Source organism: Chaetodon trifascialis, chromosome 22, assembly GCF_039877785.1.
Source record: "Chaetodon trifascialis isolate fChaTrf1 chromosome 22, fChaTrf1.hap1, whole genome shotgun sequence".
NCBI classification, from domain to species: domain Eukaryota; kingdom Metazoa; phylum Chordata; class Actinopteri; order Chaetodontiformes; family Chaetodontidae; genus Chaetodon; species Chaetodon trifascialis.
This window is the reverse complement of record NC_092077.1, coordinates 12,327,755-12,354,285: the sequence shown is the minus strand read 5'-3', so window position 1 is coordinate 12,354,285 and position 26,531 is coordinate 12,327,755. Positions and strand designations below refer to the sequence as shown.

At 45.3% G+C, this 26,531-nt stretch overlaps 1 protein-coding gene across 1 annotated transcript in view; it reads right to left on the bottom strand.

The window, feature by feature from the left end:
- wnk1b (WNK lysine deficient protein kinase 1b) overlaps window positions 1–26,531 on the bottom strand; it is an 85,951-nt gene that overhangs the window by 29,898 nt on the left and 29,522 nt on the right. Inside the window, exons 3-11 of the mRNA XM_070992502.1 lie at window positions 14,282–14,454; window positions 9,149–9,369; window positions 8,157–8,314; window positions 3,851–3,939; window positions 2,832–2,971; window positions 2,266–2,345; window positions 1,774–2,070; window positions 1,587–1,656; window positions 964–1,172 (exon numbers count right to left, since the gene is read on the bottom strand). Coding sequence (XP_070848603.1) covers window positions 964–1,172; window positions 1,587–1,656; window positions 1,774–2,070; window positions 2,266–2,345; window positions 2,832–2,971; window positions 3,851–3,939; window positions 8,157–8,314; window positions 9,149–9,369; window positions 14,282–14,454 — 1,437 coding nt within the window. The remainder of the gene's footprint in view (window positions 1–963; window positions 1,173–1,586; window positions 1,657–1,773; window positions 2,071–2,265; window positions 2,346–2,831; window positions 2,972–3,850; window positions 3,940–8,156; window positions 8,315–9,148; window positions 9,370–14,281; window positions 14,455–26,531) is intronic.

The window sequence follows — 26,531 nt, the reverse complement described above, 5'->3', positions numbered from 1 at the left end:
GAGAGAAGTAGAAACCGTGCTCAGGCAACGCTGTGAAGATATACGACACATCAGGAGTCAATAAGAGGAAAAGCTGCTTTCTTCTACTTGTACAAGTAATTGTACTGTAGTAGTAGTAGTTTTCTGTTTTCTGGCTGAAGTGCACTCCAGCTCTTCAAATGCACTTACTCTAAGTCTCTCCTGTGACAAATTAATGCAAAATAATGTGAATAAAGAGGAACATGTTGTTTCATCTTCAAATTTATCTCTAATATTTGTATTGTAAAAGAAAATGTGCACACCAGGTGGATAATTGCATCACCCCAAAACTACAATATTCTACAAATAGTAAATATAACATTTAAAGACTGTCAAAAGGACATTTTTTCCTGAATATGAAGCATCTGCATGAATGAAATAAAAAGCATGGGGGGGGGGTTCATGCATTTCAAATGTAGACAACAAGTTTAAAACATGAAAGCAAAAGAGATCTACAGCATATCGACTGCAACAAAAAGACGAGTGACCGAATAAACAGCAGATGCCTGAACTACATGAGAGAATATATAAAACAACATGGTTTTCAGCACAGAGGAGAAAGAAAGAAGGAACTGAGTGATAAAATGACAGTGAGGGACAGATGGATGCATGACGCCTGGTACACTGAAGAGAGCGCGACTCTCAGATGAAACAACAGAAAATAAAAGGGCTGAGAACAGATATCAGACGCTGACTGACTGATCGTCTAAGTCGAGCTCTAGTTCTCGTCGTCTTCAGGTCGGAGGTGGTCATCTCCACATAAAACAAGCCGCTGCTGCGCATTTCATTCGACAAACACCCGCGATTCCCAGCCGACTCGCAAACACTGCAAACTTCACTCCAAGTCACTCCCAAAACACAACGTGGTGCTCACTGCAGACATTTTCATCACACCTGTGAGCGGCGCCGCTACGCATGCGTAACCTGGATGACATCAGCACTTACCATTGGCTGCGGCGGCTGGGCGTAGCCCGGGTGCTGCTGCTGCTGATGCTGCTGTGGGGTAGCAGAGGGGGCGGAGGGGTAGGGGGATTGGGGCTGGGAGGGGGGCTGGGTGGAGGGGGGGCAGCTGTACGACATGGTCAGCTGACCCAGGTGGGGGGAGTCTGAGGAGAAGACTGAGGAGCCCTGGCCGCTGTCCAAACCTCCTTCAGCTGAGAGACAGACAGAAAGAGGAGGGTCAACCATCGTCCTGTCTCTCCTCATCTCCTGCATCTACTACAGCCTAACAGAGTCCATTATTTACAACGGAGAAGCTAGTTTGGCTGCTGGTTTGATCAGCCACAGTGGAGCACAAGTTGTTTATAAAGGCCACATCAACTTTAATGGCACGCAATTACAGGAGGGAAGAATTAATAGCTCCAGTGTGCACCACATTTGAAGGATGACTCAACAATGGCCGCCCCTGATCTGCAGGAAGACAGTGACAATATGATACTGAAACAACCCTCCTGGCTCATGATGATGAAGATTGTGTCTCCCCAGCAAATACTTTGTATGCAGTAATGCGTCACATGTATATGAGTATATGCACATCGACCGTATCTCCTGTTTGCAGCTTGTCTTACATGTGTGTGAGATGCCGGTCTGCTGATAGTGAAGCTGCTGCTGCTCCACCTCCGTCTCCTCTGCATCCGCCTGCAGACAAACAAACAGAAAGAAAAGTATTAAAAAAAAAGAAAAACCCCACATTTTTTGCGAGACAAAGCTCCCACTGCTCCAGCGTCATTAAATCATGCTAACTGGCTGACAAACCTGTGTGTGTGAAGGTTTTAGAGCCTCTTGTTGATGCTGCTGCTGCTGCTGCTGTTGTTGCTGTTGTTGTTGTTGTTGTTGTTGGTGTTGTTGCTGTTGTTGTTGCTGCAGCTGCTGCTGCTGCTGCTGCTGCTGCTGCTGCTGCTGCTGCTGCTGCTCTGTCTCCAGTTTTCTCTTCTCCTGTTCCTCTCGTACCAGTTGCCTCTGTTCTCTCTTCCTCCGGATCAGAGACACGCGGTCCTTGATAGCCTTGGCCATGGTCTTATGGTCACCCTCAGCGACATAGCCAGACTCGACCTGTGGAGTTCGGTGGAGCCACATGGATGCTTTTCTTAGCAAACAGGCGTGGAAACTCAACTTGATTTGTCTCTTTGCATGTCTTCTTGCCAAAGTCGTTTCTATCCAATATCCTTCCTCTTAGCTATACTCTCCTGCCTAAATCCATCACTTCCTCCCAGCATTCATACCTCCATCTGCCATTACTGCACATACCATTTCCTGCGCCACATCTTCAGGGACATCCTTGTTCAGGTCAAAGGAGAACTCGATGGCTTCGTTATCTTTGTATTTGCCTGCAAACAAGTTACAAATGGCTGGTCAGGCACACTCAAGTCGCACAGTGATAGCAGCTCTGTACAAAGAGACAAAGTGACACCGAGCCTCACAGAAGCAGAGAGCATCTCAATAACCACAGACGGGTGGACTTCAGCAGCTGCTCAGAGCGAGACTACAGTCACAGCTGGTGTTCTGACGATTACTTATTAATTATATTATAAAAGGGCTGCTACTGACTGCTGCACTGTTACACATGGTTCAATCATTCATTGCCAAAGACAATTCGTGCTGCACATGCTTAAGTCATGGCCGGCTGCCTTTATTTTATGAAAGAAGAAAAGCAGAAGCACATTAAGTAAAAAATAATGCTGTATACACTGATTTATTAATAAAGGACATTTTTTCTTTGTTTTTAAATGTCGCAATCGTATCGTGGCCTTAATATCGATGTGTTTCCAGGTTTTGATATTATTACAACCCTAATTGGTAAAATATTTCCTTACCTTTGAGCTTCTTGACGTCTTCTATCCTGAGCCAGAGTTTGATAGCGATCATTTCCCCATCATCCTCCTCAGCCAGTTCAACCCTGACCCCTGTGTCCTCCTGGAAGAACGCATGGTTCAACAGGATCTTTATAGCATACCTAGAAGAACAAGAGACAAATACGTAGATATAAAACAGAGGATTTACATCTTGATACTAATTTAATATTTTTGTTCAAGCCCAGCGAGGCCTTGTGGACTGGTGTCCAGCTGATTGGCTAACAGGACAGACATGGCACTTCATTTATCTGCTGGGAATCACATGTTGGCATTTAGCCCTGGGACAGCGTTCCACGTATATTTCACATTGTGCCATTCAGTTTGTGAGCTGGGACCTTCTGTTGGTTCTTAGAAAAGAAAAACAAACAATCGGATGACTATTCTTCACAGAGAGACAGAGGAATTTGGACAATAAGGCGAAGGAGGACGAGGGGACAAACAAAGAAAGTGCAAGAGAGGGAGAGGGTTCAGGTTTGGGTAAGTTTTAAAGCTGAAAGCCAGGGGGGAACAAATGATTTGGCAGGGCCACAGCACGGGCAGAGAGAGAGAGAACAGGGCTCTTCTTATTTCTGACCAAGGAGCTGTGAATGAGAACAGGATTAGGTGAAGTCACACAGATTCTCCACTACGCCAAGCAATGTTTGCCATCACACATCAGAGAGTGCAATGGTGAGACTGTGATTAATTAACACAAAAAGAAAGAGACTGAATCAAAATGCTGTCTATGAATCTCACAAATTTATGAAAGAGAGTCCAGAAGGCAACTAAACATCCAAAGATGGAACAAAATATAAGCAATCCTGGGTTTAACTTCATGCCGTGTGTGTGCAAGAGAGAGAGAGAGAGAGAGAGAGAGAGAGAGAGAGAGAGAGAGAGAGAGAGAGAGTGTGTGTGTGTGTGTGTGTGTGTGTGTGTGTGTGTGTGTGTGTGTGTGTGTGTGTGTGTGTGTGTGTGTGTGTGTGTGCGTGTGTGCGTCTCACCTCTCATCCTTGTTGGTTCTGATGCAGCCCTCTATAATTTCCTTCACCTCAGGAATGGCTACCTTGTCAAAACTGCCAGGCTTCACTCCCTGCACACAGAAAGAAGAGCAGTTAGCACGAGGAACCCCACGGAGAAAGACGCAGAGTCCATCACGCACGCACGCACACGCGCACACGCGCGCACGCACGCACGCACGCACACGTGTTCTTTCTCACTAACTAACAGTAGAGATTTACCCTCGGCTGCGGTTTTTCAATGCACACACACAAATGTTCTGCATGTCATCCCTTTCTGTTTACTTGCTGGTTTTGTCTGTTAGTGATGCACAATTAATCACTTTTCAGAAGAGGACAATAAAAAAAACAGGACAAATAAAATAAGGAAAAAGCCTCGAATATGCAACAAATTGCAAAGACTTAACTGTCAAATCCCCTTTATACACTGCAGGATTAACTGACGCTAATTAAATTAAACTGAATTACGTCTGTGAAATACCCGTTCAGCAATTCAAATTTATGAGCCATGCAAATAGAATGTTCGACATTTGACAGACAGAGGTCCCACAGCAACAGAGACCGTCCAGGGTTTATTCCCACATGAATGTGGATATCCTCTCAGGAGTAAATAATGAATCACAGCTGCTAAGAGCCGATGAAGACAACTAGAGCCCATTTTGATGGATAACACTAATAAAAGGCCTCAGAAGGGACCCATTCTAAAGTCTGGCACTATGCAAAGGCACCTCGGAGGCCTAATATCTGGAAAAGCCAACACTGTTTGCAGATCCAGAAAAAAGAAAACAGTTAAAAGACGACATATGATGCACGAAATGCAGGGTTCTCCATTTTGGCACTTACAAGTAACTAAGAACAAAGACCCTCTAAAGGCCCATCACATTTTAGGTCCACTATTCAGCGCTGAACAGAAGCTGAGCCACACAGCTCGCCAGACGGCATCTTAATGACCAGCCCATTAACGCTGTCAATGGAGGAACACAACAGAGACTGAAGCAAAGGCGAGGACGAAAGAGGCTGAAGCTAAATCCTGAGCAGATAAAAAGGTGGCAAAAGAGACATGAAAAAAATGTATCCTCTCCAACTGACGATGGAGGACGCTACTAACACCTCAATAAACTTTATGGGCAATAATCATCCAGCTGCTTGTTCAGTGTAAAGCCTCCTCGCCGAGGAGAGTCGACCTAAAATGCAGCTGCTGACAGATGTTTCCTCAAATCGCACATAATACTGTGTATCCTGTACAAATGCACAAATAAACTCACAAAGATGAGTGCAGAATGGAGGCAATAGGTTTGAAAAGGCAGGAGGAGCAGGCTGAATACCTGGCTAATAAAGTCACTTACCTGGAAACCACTGAGACCAGCAGACTACAGACTGACTGACTGACTGACTGACTGACTGACTGACGTCTTGGGACTTGGGACTCCTGTTTGTGCCAGCTAACAACCACCTCTTTCTGCCCCCTTTCCTCCTTTCTTTCTTCACTCTCTTGGTCTGTTTCTCTCCTTCAACCCCCCAAGTCCACTATTACATAACAACCCCCCCAATCTCTCTCTCTCTCTCACACACACACACACACACACACTGAGATGTTTTGAGAGTCCAGGGCCAGACAGAGTCCGGACTGATGGAGGAGGTAATGGTATTAAGTCTGACGGAGAAAGGGAGGATGAAGGAGGAGACGGAGAGCGAGAGAGAGAGAGAAACCACAGTTTCAATTCAACAAGGCTGATTGGAGGTCAGGAATGTTCCACGAGGTACGTCAACAACATTTATATGTCAAGATATTACAAGATGAGCCATAAAATGCATCCTCCTGCTGCCTTACAGTGACACAAAATAATACAAAGAGCCTCAAAACCTTGTTTTGACCCCTTAAAATGACCATTGCCAGTGGTTTCAAAACCATTTTTAGGCACATTTAGAGGTCTGAAGAGTTGAAGTTATCCAGTGACTAACAAGAAGAAAAGATGAGAAGAGTTAATTAATAATTAAATGTCCAGAAATGGCACAATGGACAAAAGAAGCTCCTGAGAACCAGTGACCTGTTCGTGTCCTAATGAGCTTAGTAACTCCTCTTCAGTAACCTGCTGCAGAAAAGAGGCTGTCAGCATAAACATATGCTCCAGTTAAAGTCACACTTTCTGTTTCCAAAGCTGCAGTTTGAACATATTAGGGGTTAACTTCTAACTTCCCCAGGACTGACAAAGGGAGAAACGGAGGGTGGAAAGCTGTAAGGACGGATTAGGCAGCGAAATGAAAGGAAGCAGGTGACTCGGGCACCCTGGGGTTGTCTCAAGGCTGTGTGTGTGTGTGTGTGTGTGTGTGTGTGTGTGTGTGTGTGTGTGTGTGTGTGTGTTACATGTGACAATAACAAATACAGACAAGTGAAGTTGGTTGTTTGACTACATGTTTTGCTGAGTGCATAGAGCGAGCTGAGAGGCATAATGCCCTCTCGCTGTCAGCGTATGAGATTAACCAAAGCGCGGCGAAGGCTGAGGTCATCAATACAGTTCCATCGAAGTGAGGATGCGATTTCAGCTTTGTGCGAGCGAGAGGAGAGACTAGAAAAAGAGACAGATGGACATATAGATTGAAATATATGGTCTGAATTAAACTGAGAGAAAGACGACAGACAGACAGACAGACAGACAGACAGACAGACAGACAGACAGACAGACAGACAATTCTTTGCTCTAACAGTGATGGTTGGAGGGAGGGAGCCAATCTTAATCCAAATCCACTGAAAACATTTTATCGATTCCATTAATGAAAATCTGAACAAACCGAATGTACATGAAGGCATTTAAGATGTAAATATGGGGACAAAGCCTGAAAATAATAATCTAAAATAGAAAATGGAGCGCACCATTCTTTATTTGCAGTTTACTTATTAGAAAAATCCTCTCAGTGCTGCCGGAGTGTGTCTAAAGTTACCATTAAATTTTAACATTAGGCTTCAGCAGAGGTAACAGAAGCACTGAGGGGGATGCTGCGCGCTTCCATAAGCGATAAACAGCAGTTCTGTAGTAATAAAAGCCAGATATTTAGGGATAATGGTGGTAAGCCTCCTTTAGTTTGAAATAAATGTTCTTGTAAAAAAATTGTATTGAACAAAGTAAAAATGTGCCCACGTGTTTGCGCCGGTGCTTCGGCAACATGAAGATTTAAAGTGAATTGAAATAAAAGATGCAGAAAGAACAGCGATAATGGAGGGTCTAGAGGAGGGAGGGGGGAGGGATGGAGGGAGGGAGGGGGGGAGAGGGGGAGAGAGAGAGATTTCTAGTAAATTCCTCTGGTCCATTAACCATCACTGTCAGCCTGCACAAAGCTGAACTCAGTCCCGTGAGGAGAGCAGGGAGACAGATCTCATCTGCCTCTGTGTGTGCGCGTGTGTGTGTGTGCGCGCACGCGTGGGTGCGTGTGTGTTGGGGTGATGACCTCAGAGGCACTCAACTTAAAACAGCCTCTGATTGCATCTGTTGTCCTCTCCTCCGTCTGTGTTTTGGTCTCGTTTTGTGTTTTCCAGCCAACTGTCATCTCAATTTTAGCAAATGTTGGACACGCGTCAAAAACTAAAAGGGAAGCAGGGGCTTTTCAATCTGATGCATTTTTATTTTCCTCATCTGAGCTGCGAACGGCAGCTCTGAGGCTCAGTTGGTCAGTCAGTCCACAAAAATTTCCCCACCCGTTGGCGGACACAGTTTCCACAATGGGAGGCTGACATTTGGCATTTGGAGCGTGTGATCGCGGGGATGCATGCATTCTCCTGCGTGGTCGCAGCTATTGCACATTTGCGCTTGTTTCATTTTATTCAAGACGTTTTCCTCATACACGCCTCTTACTTCTCCGCTTTTACTTCCTTTAAAGTGTTGTACTCAAGGAAGAATGACATTCTTTGAGGTAACACATTTCGACCTGATATGACTGGTATTGCTCTCTAGCGGTGGTGGTCTTCCTTTTTTTTTTTTTTTTACTTTTGCAAGACAGAGCAGGAGAGAGAGAGGTGAGGAGGGAGGGGGAATCAGCGAGAGAGACTAATGAGTGCAAAAACACAGTCATATGACTGGATCTGCTGCAGCTCATGCCAAACTTATTAATACAGTCAGTAAACAAGTATGGGGTAGTGGCAGAGGGCGCCGCAGGGAGGAGGATGGAGATTAGAGACTGTTAGATACAACACATTAATGTCAGCCCAGAGTCTCAAATCACTCACAGCTGAGGCATTCAAAAGAAATAGTTTCACTCTTTCTGCCGCAGCCACACTGTGCAGGAGACGCAGACTTACACTGGTAACCCGCCTGTAGATCTGGGCGGCGTTTTGACATTCGGAGTAGGGGTACTCTGAGGTAGCCATCTCCAGCATGCACATCCCGAAGGCGTACACGTCAACAGATTCGTCGTACTTCTCCTCGTACATCTCTGGAGCCATGAACTCTGGGGTTCCTGAGGAAAAACAAAAGCTGAGCTCGTACACCGTGCTGGGAATTTAACATCATATCAAACTCAGCTGCAGTACTGTAGTGTAATACTGCGTGTCATCATTGCTCCAGAAGCGGCCGACATAATAACTGCTTTGAGTATTTTTTTTGCGTGTGTGAATGGTATTTGTGCATTTCTCATAAGCCATAACAGACACTTACTGGTAACACACACTAGCCTTATTGTGCGTTTGCATGCATATTCGTGCAAAGTTGCGGATTTCTGTAAGTGTCCAAATACTTGGTCTACCTAATTGCTACAGAGCAGCTGTGAGATTTCCAAAACACTCTCGCCTCAAGTGCATGGGAATATGTGCGTTCGTGTACGTACGTGTGTGAGAAAACGTGTGAATACCAGAAAACTTGTGGTTAACTGCACAACTAGACTACTGCCAAGTTATTATATGGAGCGCAGAAGACACTCTTTGCTCCACTTGAATGTGCGTGTGTTAAGTGGGTATTATATGCAGAGTGTGTGTTTGGTGTGTGAGTGAGTGTGTGTGTGTGTGTGTGTGTGTGTGTGTGTGTGTGTGTGTGCAGCCAGCACATCTCCAGACAGCTTAATCCTAGCTTTCTAGCGGACTGCATTTCACTTTTCAAATGCCTGCGGTTTGCTTTTACAATCATTTTCGAAGCAGTAAAATGAATCTACGGTAGGCGTGCGCAGTGGTGCAGAAAGTGTGTGCGTTCATATCTTGTACGAGATAGCGTGTGCACAACGAATGCATAACTTAATGTCAAGTGTGTGTGCATGCCAGAGATAGGGGATTTGCGTATCTGTGCACATGAATTTTCCTACCTATGACACTCTTGGCGAAGGAGGCCCTCTTCAGCGTGGCTAAACCCAGGTCCCCTATCTTCACCGAGCCCGTGGGCCCCGTGATGAAGATGTTGTCGCATTTCAGGTCCCTGTGAATGATGGGAGGGGCTCTGGTGTGCAGGAAGTGGAGGCCTTTCAGGATCTGTCTGCACCACGAACGCAGAACCTTGATTTTCATCACCTTGAAGCGCTTCAGGTAGCTGCAGGATGGAAAGATCACACATGGGAGAGCGCGTCATTCAACGCAGCACGATGGTTCGACCACGCAGCAGCTTTTCAACAGCATGTATCTCCTTCAAGTGGCGATAACTGCCAACTAGCTCAAACACACACTCGTATGCGTCTCATATCTCATCACACGTGGCACCAATTTAGCGAGGTTGAGGCGTACTCAGGTGACTCTTTCAACTGTTTTGAATGTATTCCACATTAATATTATTGCGGGACTCTGAAAACCATCCACGGGGGAATTAATTGTTCCAAAGCAAGGCACAAAGAGGCCAGTGAATAGCTGGATAAGAGCGACGGAAAACACGGATAATGCTTCAATTAAAGATGAAAGCTTACCAACCAAAGTGGATTACCGTCAGACAATTCCAGCTCAAAGACAGTCATCATAAATACTCACGCAAACATGAGAGCGCGCACTAAAACACACACTGACAGAGAATCTGGTGAATGACAGTTGCAAAGTCAATGAACAGCCAGTAGTCCTGAGCTCTGTTTTTATTCAGGAGTCGTTGTAGAATTATATATTATATTGAATTTATTTGACCTTTTCATGAAAATTCTCCACTTCAGCATTTTGAAACAGCAGCAGCCGTGCTGTTAGTGTGGTTTCTAAGCGGGAGTTGTTCATTGCCTTTGAGTTATAGGACTCTGGAACCCATCCCAGCATGCACTGGGTGGAAACCCCTTGACATGTCTCCGGGCCATCACAGAGCGAACGCAGATCCACACCTGTAGGTGATCTGGAGCCGCAAGTCCACCTGGTTCGTATGTGTTTGGAATGTGGGAGGAAAGTGGAGGAAACCCCACAGGATTTGAGGCAGACCGGGGAAGGACTTTCAGTTTTATTCCAAGAAGGTCCACTACAGTATTTCCACAATGATTAGCAGATTTTAGTCGATTAACTTTACCATGCAGTCGCTGTTATTTTCATTGATTCAATTAGATGCAATTACTCGATGAAAATGTTTCCGTCTCTCCAAGAGCTCTGAGAACTCATCCAAAATTCATCTGACTGTGACTCTTGATTAGCTCGTTTAAAATCAATGTTTGAATTCTAAACAGCCTTTCCCGTTTTCTATTTTCGGCTGGGGGCTCGTCTGCCCGTCTCTCCTGGGCTCACAGAGGCAGGGTGTACTCCTCAGTCACCCCCGGATCATTCAGGCAATGAGGGCGATTCAAAGGAGATCAACTGCCCCAAAAACTCCTGTTTTTTGATTTGTTTCATCCTGATGGTTATTCAACTTTCCCTGCATGACAGCGAGCCGAATCAAAACAAATTTGACCCAATTTGTTGAAGCATTTCCAGTCATACAGCTGAGAATGACGCCATCCTTGATTTATTTACTGCAGTCAATTCAATGTCCGAGCTCAAATTAAATCCTCTCATGGTCCTGGTAAATAACTGGCAGATGACCGAACTGCATAGTGACCCTGCAAAGAGCCTGCACCATCAGCGAGCCCGGCTCCAGCAGCTCCACGTACGCACAGATCCCGACCGTCAACAGCTGCAGCAACTGCAAATATGACGAGGAGCCATCCAGACAAATCAGGAATCGGCATCGTACATCGGTCTGGTCCGAGCCAGATTGCTGACAGAGGCTCCAGTGGAGCCTGTGTCTTTATCAGAGGAGACTACAGTCATTATCAGCGGGTAAAAGAGAGTACATTTAATCACATACTGTACTCAAGAGCCGTTCTAAGTGAATAAGCGAAAGCACTAACTTCATTCAAAATCACAGTCGGCCCATTCAGAGAATCACCACAGCACAACTGCAACCAACTGTGACCTTCACTGAGCATTACGCTGCAGATTATAGTCTCAGGTCATCAATCTGTTGTCAGAACACAATTAAAAATGCCCCTCACAAAGTTCATCTCTTCAAAATGAGCGTTTAGTCCGACCGACGTACAAAACCCAACTCAGTTCACTACCACACGAGACAAAACCTAGAATTACCGCCTCGCCTTCGTGTGCCTCTGCCAACCACCAAGTTACACTTTACATCCGTTTCTGTCCAGACTCGTGTAACATATGAGGTGAAGACTGCGAAGGAATTTAATAAAAGGTATTAAGTGTACTTCTTGGTGAAATGGAAGGTCTCATTATATTGATATGATTCCAGCGAATCATTTCCAGTGAGAAACACGCTGTCTTCACTTAGAGCTTCATCACGTGGTGCAACAACAATCACCCGAAGCTCAATATCAGCAGAACCAATGAGCTTGTGGTGGACTACAGTGCTTCAAATATGGATGTTGGCAGCACAGTCTGACCTTTGACCACCAGTTCTACTCAGTTCATTCCTGAGTCCGAGTGAACGTTTGCTGGCATCATTCATTTTGAACTGCATTGTGAACAAACTGTTTTTGTTTGTTTTTTAGTGCTGCTGCTTCTGTTATTAATGCAGTTTTTCACCTTTTTTTATCTTCTCTTCGTGAAGCTCTTTGGGCTGAATCTTTGCATGAATAAAGTTATAATTAATTCATTCCTTCAATTACACAGTGAAGCTTCTCCCCTGGCTTGAAATGATGAGTGTGTCTCTTAAACAGGCTCTAATCATTATTCTGTGTTGTTAGAAATTAATATCTGGGTGGACTCGCACAGTTTGCCTTCAGGGCACCGAACACATTAACACACTGAAAATCCTTTTTTTCTGGGCTATTTTAAGTGAACATACCTCAAAATGCATCACTCAAGTCTTCCAACTAAAACCTTTCAAAGCCTCCCCCCTTCCATCACATGCCACCTCTCCCTTTTATTCCTCACACATCTCCTCACAAACCTCCTTCTCCTCTTCCTCCCTCCGTACCTTCCTCTCCCTCACCTGTCTCCTCCGCTTTCTTTCTCTCCCTCTCTGAAGTCAGAGCAGTGCTGACAGAGGAGTTAAACTCTGTGGCATGAGACGCTGGAGTGACACTGCACAAAGCATCTCTCACTCAGCCGAGCTCCATTCAACACACACACACACACACACACACACACAGAAACAGACAAATGGGCAGATATGTACGTATACAGAGCCATGCATGAGCAGATAAGTGCAATAGCAGCACACACACGCACGCACGCACGCACACACACACACACAGATAAGGGGCCTCTAATACCCTGAGCTCAGTGTCAGTCAGTTTTTCCGTCCTCACCATCTCCCTCCTTCCCTATCAGTCCTCCCTCTCATCATCTCTCTCTTCTTTTTCCACATCCTCCACCGTGTACAACAGTCCCTTCTCCTTTCTGAGTCTTCATCTGGATGACGGCCAAATCCCTGTGCAGCCTTCATTTCGTACACGAGCTTATTACACATGCTTAAAAACAGAGGTGATTTTTTGATGAGTTGGCTGACAGAAAATTGCTCATTCATGGGAGGGGTGAGTCGTTCTGGGGAGGGATTCTTGATATCGCCATCACAATGTGATTACATGTTAGCATGGCGGCAAAACCAGATACATGAAGACATCACCTTTTCACTACCTTATGATACTTTATAAACCAGCAGATTGGCAGAACTGTACATCGTCTTTTCTAATGGATGATCTAAGTCAAACTCGGGCACAGTGTTTGCATTCTGGTGACTCATTTTGTCCCTGATCTGAATATTTAAATCACTCTTGCATAATTCCTAAAAACCTTCCGGGTAATTTATATTCTCTGCTTCCTTCTTTTTAACACAGTGTGTAGTGGAAAGTGCTGGAAAAATTCAACTTTTTTTTTTTAGTTAAACTTACTTAATTTTACTGTTCTGTGTGAAGCATGCAGGACAGATGCAGCCCAGCTTCTGCATTTGTTAACATATTTGTGAAGCTTTCCCAGTCCTCCAGTGGAGGGCGCTACTGTCCTGGGTAGAGGTGTGCTGCTGGATTAATCCTCTGTGGTCACAGGTGGTTCATTGCTTTGTCAGTCACTCTGCCTTTCTGCCTTTAAACCTGACATGCAGTTATTTATTCATCTATTGATGTATTTGTGCATCTATCTGCCTCTCTGGCTGACCGCCGATCAGTTTATCAGACCGTTTGACTTCCTGTCTCCCTCGTTCTGTCACTGTCTGAAGCTAACTGTATATCAGTCTGGTCATCCTCCACCTCTCCCCCCTCCTATGCCTCATTTGGTCTCCCCCTCTGTCTGTCTCTGTCAGGAATGAGAGGAATCTGCAGCAGAAGCAGCAGCTGGCAGGTGGGCCGATGTCCCACGATGCACTGCACGGGGCACGCCGTGCACTGCACGCCCCACATTTAGCCTTTTATTGTGTCAGGAGCTCAACAATCACACACGCATTCACAGACACACGTCTAATCTATACAGACTGGCATGCGGTCATGGCATGGACAATGGCAGCCACAGAGGCATCAATTCACCACAATGAATTTTGGGGAGGGGGTGGGGGGAGAGAGACTGACAGACGCCCGTCCTGTACAGTTTGTCACACACATAAAGGAGTATCCCCATGAGTCCTGAGCTTATTCTGCGTATTTGATGCTAAAATTGGATGAGAACACACCTTAATTTGGAACATACATCACACATGCACGTAGACAGACGCTCTGTCAGTCGCATACACACACACGCACGCACGCACGCACGCACGCACGCACGCACACACACACACACACACGAGCTGACCCACTAACAGCTGCACTCAGCGCTGAAATCCTGCTGGGACGAGAGGTGCTTACGACTCTACAGTGAAAGGCCATTTCAACAGTGTGTGTGTAAGTGTGTGTTTGTGCATTAGTTGTGCTGCACATGAAAAACATGATCTGACCTGTGTGTGCAAATTACATGGAGCTACAGAAAAGACACTCCACCTTTTGGATGGCTATAAGCAAAATGTTTCGCTCAAATCAACACGTTGGAAAGCACGTTTTCTCCCCTCACGCACTCACGTTTTAAGCGTTCCAGATGTCATGAGCTCAGTGACCAGAACAATACACTTCTTTCCTTTGCATGGTCCCTCCCAGGAGTCGTAGAAGCGGACAATGTTAGGATGCTGGAGACCCTTCAACATCCCGGCCTCCTCTTTGAAGCGCTGACGCTCCGACTTGGACAGCTTGCGATCCTGCACACAGGACAGAGGGGGAAAATTAGTCATACGTACATAGAAAGTAAACACCTGAAGTCTTAAAGGAGGAAGGATTCACTGACAGATAACATGTTCTATAAATAGCACAACACTACTGTGGTGAGTGTGATTACAATCAAATTAAGCGGGAGGCGGGTGGAGAAGAAAAGCTAATCAACACAAGACAAAAGCAAGTTCTAATAAATGCCTACAAAACACACAACTGCGGTTTGACGGCCTCGTACACAAACATCTTTTGCATCAAACGCTGACACGCTCCTCGAATACAAAAGCAGATGAAATATGAAACCCAGCACTTCCAGAAAATGGTGCCCTGTTACATTAAAATGCAGCAGCAGAGAGGGATGTGGATAAAACAGAAGACGGTCCTTTCATCTGAACTCACAGGAGCCACAAACATCCATTAGAGTGAGGCTGAGGCTGTGTTCTGATGACTTTGTCTTATCAGCGCAGTGCATGCTTTGTTTCCCTGAGAGACAAACTGGTTTTTCTATGCAATTCATAAATAAATAAATCAACTGATTTGACTTTGCACAGGAGGGACATTTGGTAAGCTAGTGTGTTTTCCTCGTTACCGTGATCCTTGTCCATTAAATCCACTGTTAGCTCATGTTAGCTACTATACTTTGCACCATTTTCAGAGTGCTAATTTTACTGCACGCCCCCAAAAAGTGTCTTGCTGAAAATCCCATTGACAAAATGACAGTCATGCAGTGGATCTGTCAGTAAACTATCAGGTGCAGGGCTGCTACGATCGAACATACAAATCCTCAGGTACCGGCTCCCGCGTCTTCCATCTTTCGCATTTCTGTTACTCGGAGCTCGAGCCTTTATTAGAGGCAGTCGCAGCCACCCAGCAAGAGCTTGACCGACATGAGCTGAAGTTACAGTCTGCGTTCTTCGGCCACACATTCTACACACAAGCTTGAATGCTTTAATGGGCATTCCAGCTCCACCACTGATACCTCAATAAACACAGATGCAAAGGGCAGCCTGGGCGGGTCAGATCTTGTAAAGAAGTGTGTGTGTGTGTGTGTGTGTGTGTGTGTGTGTGTGTGTGTGTGTGTGTGTGTGTGTGTGTGTGTGTGTGTGTGTGTGTGTGTGTGTGTGTGTGCGCGCACGCATGTGTGGAAAAGGTAGTCACACATTTGACTGTGTCTAGCCTGTGTGTTTGTGTAGATGCCAGAAAAGCTCAGAAAAATCATTATTTGTTACTTTTTGCCTTTACTTCAATTATCTCTGTTGCAGAATGTGTGTTTCAGTTCAGCGAGAGTGCGAGTGTGTGTGTGTATGTGTGTGTGCGCGTGTGTGTTCGCTTACTCTGAATGTGTTTCCAGTGTCTTCACCAGCTCTGTGTCTAACCATAGCTGACACATTCAGCACATCGCTATCCCAAAAATAAACAAAATCAGTGCCGCCTGACAACAATAAAGTAAGGCAACAAAGAATCAATACTCGGAGGATTTAAGCCCAAATATGGTCGCAGCTTCCTTCTGAATGATAACGTCGTTGGTGTCATCACAGGATAACCTGCAGTTACAAGTAGGTTACAGCAGATATTTTAAAAAAGAGAGAGATTAAAACAAATATGAACCGAATATGAACGAGATGTTTCAATTAACCTGGAACAAACTGAAAAGCGCGCTTTGAGAGGAGCTGGTGACACACATCCAGAAACATTTCATAACGCCTGTGACCCTTTTAGAGGATGAAATTACATCGCACAGACGGACGGGCGTGCAGACAAAACACGGTAAGAGCAGCAGCACCGACGCAAAGGCTGTGTGCGTTTGTTAAAGTGTGGATGAACCACAGAGGGAGACCGCGGCCACGACAAAGGCTTCGTTTTAGAGAAGAAACGGCATTTTTAAGGTGATGCAAGATCAGACGTTGGAGGTTAGACACTTACTCCCAGCACCGTCATCAGGACCATCACCATGGCAACCCGTTTTAAAACGAGGTACAATGAGGCGCACCTTGCCTCCAGTTCGACTGGTTGGTTGTTTCATTGAATGCATCCACAATATCTGACATGTTCAAGACTCACAGATATAATACTGCAAATGCATGTCTTATTATTTTACCTGAATATGAACTTAAAAAGAAAAAAAACAATGCGTCAGTGCAAACCATTCGAGGCAAAGCACAAGCTGGGCATCAATCATTCATAGCGTTTAAAGCTACAGCGCCACAAACGCCCAACATTCAGGCGCGTGCAGGTGTTATATGAGTGTTGCGGAGATGTCTAAATATAAGGTGATGTTCCTGCTTTGATAATCCACCGCAGCCAGTCAACAGTTCAGCACAGAACATCGTGCCAGGTCACGGTGCGCGAGTCTTGTGAAACGTTATAAAAGCGATTTGAAAACCTTGTGAGCTGCTTCAGAGATTAGGACAATCTCTGAGGTGATGAGCTCATATTGTCATATTGTGTAACCGGGGGCCTCATCTATATCATATGACTCACACACACACACACACACACACACACACACACACACACACACACACACACACACTGAGAAAGTCTGAAAGCTTCAGTGTTTCAAAGTGCATTAATGTGTGTAGAGTGTGTGTGTGCGCGCGCTAACAGCTTATCCCTTCATCCTGCAGCAACCGTTCTGCTGATGATGGACATTAGCACACAGAAACGTCCATGCATGTGCTTACTGACCCCTTCTGCCATCGTCTCACTCCTTCTCACATTATCGTCACGTGACCCCGTGGTCACGTGACAATAGCTGCAGGTCACCTGACTGACTGACTGGAAGTCAACATTCCACTTCCCAGCAGCACTTAGAAAAGACCCTGACCACCCATATCACTGTTAGACACCTCCCCCAGGACACCACAAGATTACTTCTCACTCCCTCTCTCCGTATTTTTCTCCGTCTCTCGCTGAGTGAGTGAGTGTGTGTGTGTGTGTGTGTGTGTGTGTGTGTGTGTGTGTGTGTGTGTGTGTGTGTGTGTGTGTGTGTGTGTTTGTCTCCATAGATGTGAGCAGAGAAAGCAGACAGACAGACAGTCTATGGGGGCTTTCGAATACATTATTAATGTTTCCATCTTCATTCTAGTGTATAAACGGGTACACAACTCTCACATACAGGCTTTCTAAAATAAATGTACATAAAAACTAGGGTTACAACTAATGACTATTTTCATTATTGATCAATCTAATCCCAAAGACTCTTCATTGCTACGATAAATGACAGGAAAAGCAGCAAATCCTTATATATAAGAAGCTGGAAGCAGCAGATGTTTGACAGTTTTGAAAAATGACAATTCGTCAATGATAAAAGTTGTTGAGAACTAAATCGGTTAATCCAGTAATTGTTGCAGCTCTATAAAAAACTGTTAGGTTGTTTTTTTTAAAGGACTTAATTTGATCCTTGGTGCATAAGCCTTCCTGTCCAGAGTGGTTGTTTTCTTTCTTTCTTTCTTTTTTTCTATCCCGTCTTTTCTGCTCCGAGCTGCAAAACATCATGAGACTTGAGTTTGAGACTCTCTCTCTCTCTCTCTCTCTCTCTCTCTCTCCTCTCTCTCTCTCTCTCTCTCTCTCTCTCTCTCTCTCTCTCTCTCTCTCTCTCTCTCTCTCTCTCTCTCTCTTCTCTCTCTCTCTCTCTCTCTCTCTCTCTCTCTCTCTCTCTCACACACACACACACGCAGGCTCAGGCAAACACGCACCTAAGCAAGACGAGCCCACACGCTTAAATCTGCGGCGTCTTATCTGACACACACACACACTTCTTCCCGAAAAGAGGACTTCTCGCTCTCTAAGCCCAGCTTCGCTTTCTCGCTATCTTCCTTTCCGACTATCTGAGGAACTGAAAGAAGCCACCTATACATCCCTTCGCAAGAGACAGCTCTAAGTCTGTCTGCCCTATTTCTGCTCTGCAACAAGCAAGCCGAGGACACACACGAGCGCACGCACACACGGGCATGCACACACCCACATACAGCTGAGCAGTCAGACAGGCACGCAGGAACAGAACCAGCAGTGTTACAGCATTATGCAGCCTCCTGCAGAGAAGCTGAAAGCTGATACCCTCTGATCAGCTCGTCTAGTCTGGACGTCCCACCGCGCTCTAACACTCGGCGATCATCTGCTCTGGTCTGTTGCACCCCGGCGAGCAAGCGGTACTCGCGGCACCAGATGGATGGAGGTTGCAACAGAAGACAACACGGCGAGCGCCAGAAAATTCAGACAATAAACAGTGTGACAGGGTGAACTGGTCCTCGACTGTGTTATAACAAACCATAATGCTATTAGGTAACTTTACAGTTTCTGGGTACCACACTGATAGGATGCTGTCCAAAGTGTCTCACCTCTCCTGGGGACAGCTGAAGCCCAAATATAGCCCAAAAAATAATTATCTGTTTCTCAGGCTGTTCATTATGTAACAGCAATATACATGGGGCAAATCACAAAGTGACACTTTTATTGTTTTACCAGTAAGTAAGTTTTAGAGGTGTTTATCTGGGTTGAATATCAGGTCTGTATTTCCTCAAAATCTGTTCCTGTTTCTCAGGAAAAATGCCTGCAGGATCCCAGGAATTTTAGCATGCATGTGCTTGTGCGTCCGTGCGTTGGAAAGCTGAAGGAATATCATATTTACTGAAACAGAGCCGCCTTTTGCAAACCTCATTTCCACCGTCACACAGTCCGACCAAGAAACTGACGTCGTTACAGTGAAAGAACTGGATCGACTTTTTTACCTGTAGTGATTTCTCCCACTCACTTTTCAGGCTAAAAAGAGCAGTTTATTATTTGGCTGTGTGGCCAAATATTATTCTGAAAACATTAACACTTTGGGCTTTAAACGTAAACTGTGCAAACTGCAAACCACAGGAGCAGGGCTGACTGCAGAGCAGCATTCAACAGATTGCCAGGCGCACTGAGCACAGAGGGTTGAACACTTCTCCAGATCCTGAAACCACTTAAATAACACACTGAAATGGCTGCATGCAATGGATTTTCCCTCTCTGCCGCTGCGACAGTAATAATCTAATGTCAGCTCTGTACGACTGGCGTGGTTTTTTGATGCGTCCAAGATGGTGAAAATTCTCCTTCTACTAATAAACTATGAACTATTACCACATGATCTAGCAAATATGAAATAACAACATCAGAAAATATAGTTTTATGTTTTAATTATCTGCCGTTTTTATGGTTAAAATTCATATATGGTGAGAAATCAAAGCAATCCAGGGAGCCCAGCGCCAATGACAATGCAGTTCCAAAAGGAACGAGGCATGTTTGCACACGGCGAGTGTCATCATCGTTAACTTGACAGATACTGACGGGTTTGTTACATTTATCACGCTCCTTTTTTGTGCGTGCATGTACAACATGTACCCATATGACCGCAATCAAACAGCCGAGGGCCGAGCAACGTAAATCATTTCTCATGAAAGGCTTTTACTGCTCAAAGCATTTAGACATGATTTGGTTGAAAATCAAATGATGACAAAAGACACAGACTCTGTCCAAGGTCTGCAGCTGCACAGTGAAACGGTTTGTACAGTTAGGAGAAGGAGAGATAATGAGCTTTTAGACATGCTCCACTGCAAAAAGGTGATGTGAAATATGTCATTTTTCCCCCCAAACACCAAGCATGACCTAATACATTTGCCTTGAAATAATTATTCCAACAACAAAACGACAAAACAACCTTTTTCGGAGACCTAAGTGAGCGCTAAACTTTTTAGCCTAGTTTCTCCAGAATGTGTTGTTGACCCACTTCGACGTCCCTCCATCAACCTTTGAGTTCTGACCCAAATATGGAAGAATGCTTGTCTGTAACTGGAGAGTGAAATCAGGACCCTCAAATCTTTATTACATTAAGCCTCTCGGTTGAGTGAGTGAGCTAATTTGTTTCTGTACACAGGAAAAGGGCTGCAGCGCAGTGGTGGAGGAGAGGGGCTCCTGATGGGGGTGGTGAAGGTGTGTCTGTGCAGAAGTGCTGGTGTGTTCCATTAGTATGTAGCCAAAGCGCCTCTCAGACCCCCCACACTCTGGAAACACTCTCCTGCAAAGAACCACAAACCCCCTGCAGCGCGCGCGCACACACACACACACACACACACACACACACACACACACACACACACACACACACACACACACAAACACACACACACACCTCATAAACATGCACAGAAAAAGACACGCACATATACGTGCGGCACGCTTGCACACGCAAACCAAAACCTCTCCGAGACCTTTACCACAGCTTGTTATGGTTAGCCAGCCTATGATAGAGAGAGAGAGAGAGACAGAGCATCTGTTATGAATAAGAATGATTGAAAAGAGGATGAATAAGTTCCCGTAAAAGTCAGAGGGGGAGAGAAAGTGGCGGAGACCGATCTCGTCATTTAAACACGCATTCCAAGATTTGGCTCGACTTGTTCACGCCCTCCTGCGATATTCCCCTCGCGTTTGCTTTATCTTTTTCTTCCTCCCTCCACCCGCCTCGCCCGCTCTTTGTTTCTCCGTCGCCCTGCCGCTCCCACCTCCTTTGCCCCCATTTAGGTGGTTTTTGGTTTCCCATCAATCACCACTCTACATATTGCAGTAACCAGGCCCATGTGTCGGGGTCCCTGTGTGTACATGTGTGTGTATTGTAATCTGACCTAGTTGCGGCTGAAAATCAGTTGCTTCTGCAGAAAGTGTGGTCAGATACATATATTATGGTTTTCCTCATGTTGGACCTTATTTATATTATTGATTTATTATTATTTATAACAGGGAAAAGAAAAGAAAACCAGCGTGATCAGGCGTCATTACCCTGTAGAACCGATATCTATTGATTCTGTTCTTCTTCTTTGTGATTTGTAACAGGCACTACAAACAAACCCATTCATCAGGATGGGTTCAATAACAACCCCAATGTGTGTGCGTGTGTGTGCGCGCGCATGCACATGTTGTGTACTCATGTGTGTTAACAATAGGTGCCATCTCAGCCTGCCACTCACTGCGCAACCTATTGTCTCATCTCTCTGTGCCTGGCTGTGCGACACACACACACACACACACACACACACACACACACACACACACACACACACACACACACACACACACACACACACACACACACAGACCATGTGCCAGTCTTCTGCTCTGCTGGTCACGCCTCATCTCCACTCCTCTCCCCTCCTCTCTCCTCACTGCTACTCTTCTATCCTTTACTCACTCTTTCACTCTCCTCTCTTTTCCATTCTCGGGATTCCCCCAGAACACAAGCAGGATGCGCTTCACAAAAAAAAAAAAGAAAAAAAAAAGGCCCCTCTCGCCCACATCACACCCTCCCGGTTGGCCACTTGATCCGACCGTCCTGATCCGAGGATAATGAGAGGAAATCTGAGGGCAATGAGTGGAACTTCTGGTGTAAAGTTCTTCCCCTCTAAAGTGTTAATCCTGAACAGAGCAGCACGCCATGCACAAAGAATCACATTATACCAGGAATTATCCCAAATTTGGAGATTAATGAGTGGAAATGATGACAAGCAAGGCATCCAAAGTTCACAGCTGGAGGACAAAACGGGCTTCAAATACTGTCACTTCACATTTAAATGGACTTTAAAACTAAGATTCTGTGGTTAAAATCCACAACCTTCAATTCACAGAGCACTGTCTCTTATACTGAGTCTTATACTCTAACGCCAGTCTCATGCCCAAATCCTGAATCAGCTGAGCCAACCTGCCCCAATATCCAGGACTCTAACAAAGCCCTGTTCATTGATCGGGGGTTTGATTGAAATGATTAGCAACCAACAACGACCTCCTTTGTCGCTTAAATAGGAACAAAAACAGGGATCCAAAGTATCCTTTAAATACGGTCAAAAGGTTACCCAGCACAAAGCCTTTTTTATTAAGTGTGGCAGCTTCATTATAACATTACTGTGACAGGAAGATTATCGGTAATCTTATATAGAAGCTTTGGATCAGAGTTTAGGGGATTCGATGTGATGGTGTGAATTTGGGACACTTGTTTTCAAAGGTAAAGATAAATAATGGCTTAAGGCAATGCTTTTGTACATGTGAGAGGAAAAAGGAAAATGGGAGCGCAGGATATTGCAAAAAAAAAGTCTAAAAAAATATGAAGTTCAAGTCATTTTCTGAAACATTTGGTCCAAACGTAACACACCTGCTCAGGTTCTGAAATCTGGTACCCAGTAAAAGTGCTTCGTGTACGTTTTCCATGTGTCTCACTTGATTGATTAGGCAGTAAAACGCTCTTTGAACTGTAATGAAGATTAATTTGAAACCTGAGACATTGGAAGGTAATGGCCATCGTATATCAGCGGCCCTGTCTGCCTCGACGGGACCCAAAAGTCTTTCAACTTTTAAGGATTTGACCCTTCGTGCGGACGAGGCCACACGGCGCTTATGCGGCTTGTGAGCACGTCGTGTACACGAGAATGTATGTGAACTTCAGGCTTTTGAAGTGCGTACATGTCTTTATGCGGCGTTGTGTATTTGCGTACAAAAGGTGGCAGTCTTAACACAGCATCCATCCACTTGTCTCTTTTGACACATCATCACCAAACGCATCACAGACCTTTCAGTCTTTTCACTACCTCTACATCTGAAGAAAGAGAGCACTGCTGAGCAAGTCTGCGTGGCTCTGGAGCGAGAAGAAACATCCCATATGCTGCAGGAGGATCGCGGATAAAATCCCGACTAAAGCTTAATAAAACACAGCCAGATGCTATCGAGTTCATTACCGAGAAACTCTATACACCACATCTGCATGCCACTATGTAGCGTGCGCTCCTCTGTGCACGCCTCCCTGGGATCCATAGGGTGTAAATGGCATCTTACAGCGAGGTCCTGACACTGTTACAGTAACTGATGATCTAACAGAGGGATAGGCCAAGAGAGAACGGGGGCTGCCCCAGATAAAACTATTACATAATCTGCAAGGACTATCCCTTTACACTTTACACACATTAAATCCAGGCCTCCACTGTTAACGCCTCGGCTGAACTTTAGCACTTCTCAGGTTTCACTTGAAAGAGCATCAACAGCTATCGGCATCCAATCACGTAGCGACCGAAGTGATCAGCTAGTTTCAAATAGAAGTATCAGTAATTATTCCTTTTTTTGGTGTGTGATTGTGAATCTGCACAGGTTGTTTTATTTTGAAATTTTCACTACACCGTTGGTGTCTGACTTCCTCTCCTGCTCGATCTGCTCTGTGCATATTTACCCGTCGCCCGTCAAAAACAGACTTGGCGAGTATTGTTCGTGGAGCAGAGCGGAGATACGCTGCTGGGACGCTTCTGAATAGGAGTCAGAACTTAGTGTTTATGCTCTGTCAGCCTAACAAGCACCTGAGTGAGAGTAACCAACTGTCTGTTTACATGTATACAACACCGCTTTGGCACAAACACTCACTGACTCTGAGAATATTACACGCACTATGTCAGCAATGCGTGTGAGTGTTTGCGTGCTCGTGCCGTGGTCTCGTCTCTAATTCCTCCACAAACCCCCGAGGTTGTCAACAGATTAACAAAAACCCTGAAGGGATATAAACACACACACATGCATGAAACACAAACTGCACAAACCCACGTGAACTCCACAAGTGCTATACAATAAACACAAAGGGGGGGGATTAGCTCATGTCAAGAGATGAGAGGGAACGAGACAGAGAGAGCTGGAAGTGAGTGGAAAATGAGGTGAATTTGAACGTGGGAGAAAAATAAAAAGATTACAGGACAAACAAGTTAAAACTTGGATGTCAACAATCCTTTCCCCGCTTCATATCTCCGCGCCTCCGTCGGCGTCCCCGTCGATCTCTCTCTGCCCTTTTCTTCCCCTCGCAGTGACCTATATTTCCTCTGCAGCTGGTCAGTTGAGACGAGGGAGAGGAACTGATTTGGGCTCCGGCTCTGACGCGGTAACCAGAGAAGTTAAACAGATACGAGCTACCGATAGAGCCGTGCGCTGGAAACCGAAGTAAGCTGCGACAGACGGGCTCCAGGAACCAATCGCATGTTGGTATGTGTGTTTCTGTCTGATGAGTGGCTGTGGTTTTGTTACATGCAGGTTTTGGGGTTAATTCGTTCCAGATGAGCCTCCATTGCTGCCAAAGCACACACTGCTACAAGACATTAGCCTAGTTTTTCTCAGACTTCTGGTCCATCTCGCTATCTCAGACACCCGCGCATGCTTTGAAGCAAGTGTTGAAAATATATGTCAACATGTGTGACGTTATTAACGGTGGCAACATTTGTATACTCCAAAGAAAGCATAGAAACATGATAGAATGAGTTTTTTTCCTTCCCCGTTTGTCCTTTTTACCATAAAGGATACAATAAATGTACAAATTATTACGTTGTTAGCCGACACATGACCAACAAATCAGGGGAGGTGAGCACAGAGGATGGGTGAGAAGTGAGGTTACAGGAAGAGGAAATGGGCATATTTGTCCTCTGAAGTTTTTCCTGTTGGGACGACACACACAGCGCAGAAATGTTCCACACAGCGCCTGATCTCTCTCGCCGCAAACATGGCGTCAATGCCAGCAGTACTGTATCTTGCATGTTTGAGTTGTGAGATTGAACAGAAAATTTCAAGGAAAGCAGACAGGCCAGAAAGAAAGTTTCATAACAAAAGCCGTTTCCTTGACAGCTAATGTCCAGCCAACTGTGCAAACTGCAGCAGGTTTAGACGGAGACAAAGGGAGAGGAGAAAAGACAAGGGAGGCAGAAATGGAGGTTGGATTATATGACACAATGATGCAATAAGTGTGAGAACACACACGCTCATGCACACGCACACACACGCGGTGTAGGGTTACTGCAGAGGTGCCTGTCTGTCTCAGTAATGCCTTGCTGAGAGACAGATATGTCAATGTCACAAGGACTGAGTCAGTCTAACACTTACATCAACCAGAAACACACAAGCTTTGTCAGTGAAAAACACTGCTTCACCAGCGGGCTGGACAGGACGGGAGCGGGGACGGAGCTGGAAGAAAACCCAGTTCTCCCAGCATCGATGACGTGTGGAGCGGAGGGTGGATGGAGAAGCAGAAGGAGAGACTGTGCAGTTTAAGGGCGGCGGGAAGAGAGGATGAAAGTGAGAGAAATGGTTATGTTTGGAAAGTAATAAAAATAGGAGGGGACGGGGGGGGGGGAGGACAGATGGGAGAAGAGCTGAAGAGGAGACGAGGGGAGGAAGATGAGAGGAAAGTAGCAGAGCGACAGATGTGAAAGGCTCATCAGTGGAAGGAGAAATAGCACGAGCAGGGAGAAGGAGAGCTAAAAGGAGGAGGTAGATGTTGAGGAGGAGGAGAGGGCTGGGGGAGGGGGGGAGGGATGGGTGGGAAGGCAGCTAAGATAATGAGCTGTCAATTGAGACAAAAGCAGAATTGTATAACTTCATAATGAGTCTCATTCTCAGGAAATATAAGTATAACGATGACAACGAGGCAGCGCTAATGAGACTAGCACACCAACTCACACACGGCGGAGCAACCCGAGCAAACTATTATACCAAGATAACCACGAGGCCTGATTAAAACTTTTAACAAAGACACTTTTATAAAGGAGGAAGTTAAAAGGTTTGTTCAGAAGCTGACGGTTGTTCTTACCTCTGTTCAGACTAAGCCTGGCGAGCATTCTTTAAAATAATAAGGCAGGAAATGAACTTTTCTCCCCCTCAGTTGAAAAGGTTTGCTGTCATTATACAGCTGCTTTCGCCACACTAACTACTCATATAATCTGTTTTCTGCTTGAAATTTGTTTAAGAAAGTTTGATCACTTGCATCTGAAAAGGTGTCCTGCTGCTTGTTGCTGAGACCTGCGAGTATCACAAGCCACCCTGCTACCCTGCTAACATCTCATATCAGGACTTTAAAAGTAACCCTAACACACACGTTTCTATCTCCCACCAGCTTTCAACCTGTGACTCATTCTGGATCCCGACCCGAAGCTTCAGAAACAAGTGAGTTTGCTATTTCAGCTGCCCCTGCTTTAGTGTAATGGTTGGCAGACTCTCTTATGGGGAGAGAAGCTGGATAATTACAATAATGTACAGCTCT